The 7,802-nt window shown below is 59.2% G+C and overlaps 1 protein-coding gene across 2 annotated transcripts in view; it reads right to left on the reverse strand.

The window, feature by feature from the left end:
- The window catches only part of tmem116 (transmembrane protein 116), a 70,237-nt gene extending 62,897 nt beyond the window's left edge, over positions 1–7,340 (reverse strand). Inside the window, exon 1 of one of the 2 annotated variants that reach the window (XM_038773983.1) lies at positions 6,745–7,340. In XM_038773983.1, the coding sequence (XP_038629911.1) occupies positions 6,745–6,804 (60 nt within the window). In that variant the 5' untranslated portion in view covers positions 6,805–7,340. The remainder of the gene's footprint in view (positions 1–6,744) is intronic. The other variant, XM_038774047.1, reaches the window with a different exon arrangement.
- Between the last annotated feature and the right edge of the window lie 462 nt (positions 7,341–7,802).

The following is a 7,802-nucleotide window of genomic DNA, read 5'->3' on the forward strand; positions in this document are numbered from 1 at the left end:
TTTGGACTGTGGGAGGAAACCGGAGCACCCGGAAGAAAGTCATGCAGTCACGGGGAGAAAGTGCAAACTCCACACAGACAGTCACCCGAGGCCGGAATTGAACCCGGGTCCCTGGAGCTGTGAAGCAGCAGTGCTAACCACTGTGCCACCATGCCACCTCATCTTAGTGCTAAATGGTCTATCCTGAGACTGTGTCTCCTGGTTCTAGATTTCCCAAACAGGAAAAACACCCTCCTTGCATCTAGTTTGTCCAGCCCCGTTAGAAGCTCATAAATTTCAATTAGATCTCCTCTTATCCTTCTAAACTCTAGCCCACTCGAACCAATTTCTCTCTCTCTTGCAGAATCTCTCTCTCTCTCTTGCTCTTATGACACGGCTGTGTAAAGAGGCAGATGCACGGATCACATTTCATTTCTCAGACATGTTTTTGAATCCACCTCAAGGAGATAGGGGGCACCTCCACTTTGCTGATTTTAGGGTTCTATGTGAAATTGGTTATTGCTCGGGTTTCCAGTCAGTTCCTAAAGGATACAAGCCCAGAGCACAAACATACCCATAATTTTGCTTCAATTGTTAATCGCTCTGGCAAATGTCACAGGAAGACTGTTGATGGAATCGGAACTGTTACCTTACAGGAGAAGAGGTGCTGAGGCAGGTTGTTCTGACACAGTAGAGGGAGTTTAACTCCTCATCTAACTCGTTTTGTCTGTCGTTGGCGGGCTTGATGCCGACAGGCAGTGCCTCATCTATAATAGCCAAATACTAACTAAAGCAGGCTCTTTCTCTCTCTCTTCAGATGCCTTGCCCTAAGAGGACATGAATGGCCATAGACATAGTCAAATAGATCATCAACACCCCTGGGGCCCTCAAATCTCACAGGAGCCTGGCACTTTAAAATCAAGGCACAAGAACGTCCTTTAGGGAATCATGAGGATAAAGTACTTCCTCCAACACAATTTGATTTTCACAGTAACTTCATTGCAGTGTTACTGTAAGCCTACTTGTGACATTAATAAAGATCATTATAATTTGCTATTCAAAGATGACGATTCTCCCACGGTTCTTTTTTGTTTTTCAGTGTCTCCCCATCTTTATCCCGCGGTCCTTCTTTAAGAGGCTGAATAAAATTATTCTGGGATTTGTATGGGCAGGGAAGTCCCTGCGGGTGAAGAGGGTGATGCTTGAAAGGAGCAGAGGAGAAGGGGGGCTGGCGTTGCCGAACTTCAGCAACTATTACTGGGCGGCCAACATAGCGATGATAAGGAAATGGTTGGTGGGTGCGGGGTCGGTTTGGGAGCGGATGGAGGCTGCTTCGTGCAGGGGCACTAGCTTGTCAGCCCTGGTCACGGCGCCTCTGCCACTTTCGCCGGCACGGTACTCCATCAGCCCGATAGTGGTGGTGGCTCTTCGGATCTGGGGCCAGTGGAGGAGGCATGTAGGGGAGGTGAGCATCGGTGTGGACCCCAATCTGCGGCAACCACATGGACATGGACGGGGGTATTGACCTTGGAGGAGGGCGGGGATTGTGAGGATGGGGGATCTGTTCCTGGAAGGGAGCTTTCCGAGCATGAGGGCGCTGGAGGAGAAGTTTGGGCTGGCGAGAGGGAACGACTTTAGATACTTGCAGGTGAGGGATTTTGTACGCAGACTGGTGCTGTCCTTCCCACATCTCCCGCCGAAGGGGAGGTAGGACAGGGTAGTTTCTAGGGGAGAGGTGGGAGAGGGTAGAGTTTCAGACGTCTACAAGGAGCTAATGAGAGCTGAGGATACGCAGACCGAGGACCTAAAGCTTAAGTGGGAGGAGGAGGGGGGGGGGGGGGGGGGGGGGGGGTGCTGGAGGACAGTGTTTGGGCAGAAGCCCTGAGCAGAGTAAACACGATGCGCCAGGCTCAGCCTGATCCAGTTTAAGGTTGTGCACTGGGCCCACATGACGGTGGCCCGGATGAGCAGATTCTTCGGGCTGGAGGACAAGTGTGCTAGATGCGCCAGAGGGCCGGCTAACCATGTACACATGTTCTGGTCATGCCCTAAACTCAGGGGGTATTGGCAGGGATTCGCAGATGTCATGTCCCGAGTATTGCAAACTGGGGTGGTAATGAGCCCGGAGGTGGCAATCTTTGGGGTTTCGGAGGACCTGGGAGTCCAGGAAGACAGGGAGGCCGATGTTCTGGCCTTTGCTTTCCTCGTAGCCCGGCGATAAATGCTGTTAGCACGGAGGGACTCAAAGCCCCCGAGGGCTGAGGTATGGCTATCGGACATGGCGAGCTTTCTTGTCCTAGAGAAAGTCAAGTTCGCCTTGAGAGGTTCACTACTAGGGTTCGCCCGAAGGTGGCAGCTATTTATTGACTTCTTCGCAGAAGAGTAAGCGTCAGCAGGGGGAGGGGGCAAGGGTAGAGTAGAGTTGAGTAGGGGGATATTGAGGCAGGTCCGTGCGTGAACAGAGCTGCGGTTTGCACTATGTTTAATTTGTAATTTGTGTCTTGACTTCTTTTTGTTTTTGTACTGTACAATGTCACTTTTTCTATATGCCCAAAATACCTCAATAAAATTGTTTGTTAAAAAAAAAAAATTTGCTATTCAATGCAATGGATCTGGAAGGCAGCCCTTTTCCGAGTGGGCGAGAAACAGATACTCAAGGCAGTTTCTAACTGGGCAAAATACAGAAATAATCTTTCAAAACACATTTGGAGACTTGGTTTGATCTTTAGAAACCATTCTGGCATTTTAAATATCCCAATAATGATTTCCAGATTAAAAGTACAAAACAAAGTTCCACATCTGCATTAGTACAAAACAGTGACCAGTTTATTTTTGCATCGACTGTGATGTTTGCGTGGGGGACACAATGTTTATTGAATTCCTGTTTACTTTCAGAATAAACTTCATTCACAGAAACACACCCTCCCGAGAAATATCCCATTTTAAGTATTGGGGGGGGGGGGATGGATAGAGAGGGCCAGGAAGCCACAGATCAGCAGACTGATGACAAACTCTTACTTGGCACCCTCAGCTCCTACTCCCTCCCTATTTGTGCACTGCGGGAGGGGGGTGACAGCACTGCGGGAGGGGGGTGACAGCACTGCGGGAGGGGGGTGACAGCACTGCGGGAGGGGGGTGACAGAACTGCGGGAGGGGGGGTGACAGCACTGCGGGAGGGGGGGTGACAGCACTGCGGGAGGGGGGTGACAGCACTGCGGGAGGGGGGTGACAGCACTGCGGGAGGGGGGGGTGACAGCACTGCAGGAGGGGGGGGTGACAGCACTGGGGGAGGGGGGTGACAGAACTGCGGGAGGGGGGGGTGACAGCACTGCGGGAGGGGGGTGACAGCACTGCGGGAGGGGGGGTGACAGCACTGGGGGAGGGGGTGACAGCACTGGGGAGGGGGGGTGACAGAACTGGGGAGGGGGGTGAAAGCACTGGGGAGGGGGGTGACAGCACTGGGAGGGGGGGTGACAGCACTTGGGGAGGGGCGTGACAGCACTGGGGGAGGGGGGTGACAGCACTGGGGGAGGGGGGTGACAGCACTGGGGAGGGGGGTGACAGCACTGGGGGAGGGGGTGACAGCACTGGGGGAGGGGGGTGACAGCACTGGGGGAGGGTGTGGGTGACAGCACTGGGGGGGGGGGGGTGACAGCACTGGGGGAGGGTGGGGGTGACAGCACTGGGGGGGAGGGGGGTGACAGCACTGGGGGAGGGTGTGGGTGACAGCACTGAGGGGGGGGGGTGACAGCACTGGGGGAGAGTGTGGGTGACAGCTGGGGGAGGGTGGGGGTGACAGCACTGGGGAAGGGTGGGGGTGACAGCACTGGGGGAGGGTGGGGGTGACAGCACTGGGGGGTGACAGCACTGGGGGAGGGTGGGGGTGACAGCACTGGGGGAGGGTGGGGGTGACAGCACTGGGGGGAGGGTGGGGTGACAGCACTTGGGGAGGGGCGTGGCAGCACTGGGGGAGGGGGGGTGACAGCACTGGGGGAGGGGGGTGACAGCACTGGGGAGGGGGGTGACAGCACTGGGGGAGGGGGTGACAGCACTGGGGGAGGGGGATGACAGCACTGGGGGAGGGGGGGTGACAGCACTGGGGGGGGGTGACAGCACTGGGGGGGTGACAGCACTGGGGGAGGGGGGTGACAGCACTGGGGGGGTGACAGCACTGGGGGGGGTGACAGCACTGGGGGGGGTGACAGCACTGGGGGGGGGTGACAGCACTGGGGGGGTGACAGCACTGGGGGGGGGTGACAGCACTGGGGGGAGTGACAGCACTGGGGGGAGTGACAGCACTGGGGGGGTGACAGCAATGGGAGGTGACAGCACTTGTGGGGTGACAGCACTGGGGGGGGAATGTCAGCACTGGGGGAGGATGGGGGTGACAGCACTGGGGGAGGGTGTGGGTGACAGCACTGGGGGAGGGTGTGGGTGACAGCACTGGGGGGGGGGGGGTGACAGCACTGGGGGAGGGTGGGGTGACAGCACTGGGGGGGAGGGGGTGACAGCACTGGGGGAGGGTGTGGGTGACAGCACTGGGGGGGGTGACAGCACTGGGGGAGAGTGTGGGTGACAGCACTGGGGGAGGGTGGGGTGACAGCACTGGGGAAGGGTGGGGGTGACAGCACTGGGGGAGGGTGGGGGTGACAGCACTGGGGGAGGGTGGGGGTGGCAGCACTGGGGGAGGGTGGGGGTGACAGCAGTGGGGGAGGGTGGGGGTGACAGCACTGGGGGGAGGGTGGGGGTGACAGCACTGGGGGGGTGACAGCACTGGGGGAGGGTGGGGGTGACAGCACTGGGGGAGAGGGGGGTGACAGCACAGGGGGGAGGGTGGGGGGTGACAGCACTGGGGGGGTGACAGCACTGGGGGGGTGACAGCACTGGGTGAGAGGGGGGTGACAGCACTGGGGGAGGGTGGGGGTGACAGCACTGGGGGGGTGACAGCACTGGGGGAGGGTGGGGGTGACAGCACTGGGGGAGAGGGGGGTGACAGCACAGGGGGGAGGGTGGGGGTGACAGCACTGGGGGGGTGACAGCACTGGGGGGGTGACAGCACTGGGTGAGAGGGGGGTGACAGCACTGGGGGAGGGTGGGGGTGACAGCACTGGGGGGTGACAGCACTGGGGGGAGTGACAGCACTGGGGGGGTGACAGCACTGGGGGGGTGGGTGACAGCACTGGGAGGGGGGAGGGTGACAGCACTGGGGGGGGAATGTCAGCACTGGGGGAGGATGGGGGTGACAGCACTGGGAGAGGGTGTGGGTGACAGCACTGGGGGGGGGGGGTGACAGCACTGGGGGAGGGTGTGGGTGACAGCACTGGGGGAGGGTGGGGTTGACAGCACTGGGGGGGGGGTGACAGCACTGGGGGAGGGTGTGGGTGACAGCACTGGGGGAGGGTGGGGTTGACAGCACTGGGGGGGAGGGGGTGACAGCACTGGGGGAGGGTGTGGGTGACAGCACTGGGGGGGGGGGGGTGACAGCACTGGGGGAGAGTGTGGGTGACAGCACTGGGGGAGGGTGGGGGTGACAGCACTGGGGAAGGGTGGGGGTGACAGCACTGGGGAAGGGTGGGGGTGACAGCACTGGGGGAGGGTGGGGTGACAGCACTGGGGGGTGACAGCACTGGGGGAGGGTGGAGGTGACAGCACTGGGGAGGGTGGGGGTGACAGCACTGGGGGGAGGGTGGGGTGACAGCACTGGGGGGAGGGTGGGGGTGACAGCACTGGGGGGGTCACAGCACTGGGGGAGGGTGGAGGTGACAGCACTGGGGGAGAGGTGGGTGACAGCACAGGGGGGAGGGTGGGGGTGACAGCACTGGGGGGGTGACAGCACTGGGTGAGAGGGGGGTGACAGCACTGGGGGAGGGTGGGGGTGACAGCACTGGGGGTGACAGCACTGGGGTGACAGCACTGGGGGAGGGTGGGGGTGACAGCACTGGGGGAGGGTGGAGGTGACAGCATTGGGGGGAGGGTGGGGGTGACAGCACTGGGGGAGAGGGGGGTGACAGCACTGGGGGAGAGGGGGGTGACAGCACTGGGGGGTGACAGCACTGGGGGAGGGTGGGTGTGACAGCACTGGGGGGTGACAGCACTGAGGGAGGGTGGGGGTGACAGCACTGGGGGAGGGTGGGGGTGACAGCACTGGGAGAGTGGGGGTGACAGCACTGGGGAGGGTGGGGGTGACAGCACTGGGTGGGGGTGACAGCACTGGGGGGAGGGTGGGGGTGACAGCACTGGGGGGAGGGTGGGGGTGACAGCACTGGGGGGAGGGTGGGGGTGACAGCACTGGGGGGTGACAGCACTGGGGGGTGACAGCACTGGGGGTGACAGCACTGGGTGGAGGGGGGGTGACAGCACTGGGGGGTGACAGCACTGGGGGGGTGACAGCACTGGGGGGGGTGACAGCACTGGGGGGAGGGTGGGGGTGACAGCACTGGGGGGAGGGTGGGGGTGACAGCACTGGGGGGAGGGTGGGGGTGACAGCACTGGGGGAGGGGGGGTGACAGCACTGGGGGGAGGGTGGGGGTGACAGCACTGGGGGAGGGGAGGGGGGGTGACAGCACTGGGGGAGGGGGGGTGACAGCACTGGGGGGAGGGTTGGCACCGACATATACACACAGTAAACACCCAGGGTAATGGATTGCAGATCAGGGCAGTGGCCTGGAATTAGGACAGCAGCTAGTTTGTCCCCTGGGCTGAACTTCCTTTCCTGACACTGAACACCGATTAGATACAACGAATAAAATAAAAAGTCAATCTCACCTCAGCCGAGTCTTCCTGTGCGCTGCCTCCGAGCCCCCAAATCCAGGAGCTTCCCGCCATCGCCCCGAGTAAAGGCTCCGCTGCCGGTGCCGTCCTCACCCTCCTGTCTGACCCGGGGTCGTTACTGCAGCAGCCGGGGGGGGGGTTCCCCTGTCAGCTTCACTCCGCTTCTCCTGGCGGCGGGTTCCTGTCCGCCTGGCGCCGCCACTGCGATCCCAGCACTTGTGGCTCCAGCGCAGCGAGGAGCAGATGGAGCTTCTCCCCCCGTGTCCTCTGCCAGGCTCTGGGTGACTGTGGGAGGTGTGGGCTGGGCACACCCCTGAGCACTCACCCACCCCCCATCTCAACATTTGCCCCTGGCTTTACATCAACAGGGTTTCGTTTATCAAAAGGAAAATACTACCTCAGGGGCTGGATATCTGTCATGTGAAAAAAAACTCTCCAGAAAGTGGTGAACACTCAGCAGGTCAGGCAAGGGCATCCAAAAGTCTTCTGTAGGAATATGAATACTAAAAGGGTGATTAGGAAGAGGATTGGGGCCAATTAGGGACCTAAAGTGTTTTTTTTTTGCAGGTTGGGGTGGAAGATGGCTGAGGTACACACAATGAGTATTTTCCAAGAGTCTTTACCAAGGAAGAAAATGGCGCCTAAGTCCTAAGTGGAGGTAGTTGAGGCAATAGATGGGCTAAAAATTGATCAAAGAGGAGGTATTAGACAGGATCCCCGCACTTAAAGTCATTAAATCACCATGGCTGGAGGAGATACATCCAAGATACTGAGGGAAATAAGTGTGGGTGTTGCTGAGGCAATGATCAGAACCTTCCAATCCCCATTAAATAGATAAACCTAGACTGGAGTTTCGCACGTTTTACACCATTGCTCTAAAAATGGTGTAAAAAAGAAGCAACCACAGGCCAGTCAGTTTAAACTCGGTGGAGGGAAACCTTTGAGAAACACTAATTTGAAACAAAATCAGCAGTCACTGAGAGAAATGTGCATTCATTAAGGAAAACCAGTCAGTGGCGTGCAGAGGTCTGGTGATGCCCGGGGCAAATCTT

The sequence above is a fragment of the Scyliorhinus canicula genome, chromosome 1, assembly GCF_902713615.1.
Source record: "Scyliorhinus canicula chromosome 1, sScyCan1.1, whole genome shotgun sequence".
NCBI lineage: Eukaryota > Metazoa > Chordata > Chondrichthyes > Carcharhiniformes > Scyliorhinidae > Scyliorhinus > Scyliorhinus canicula.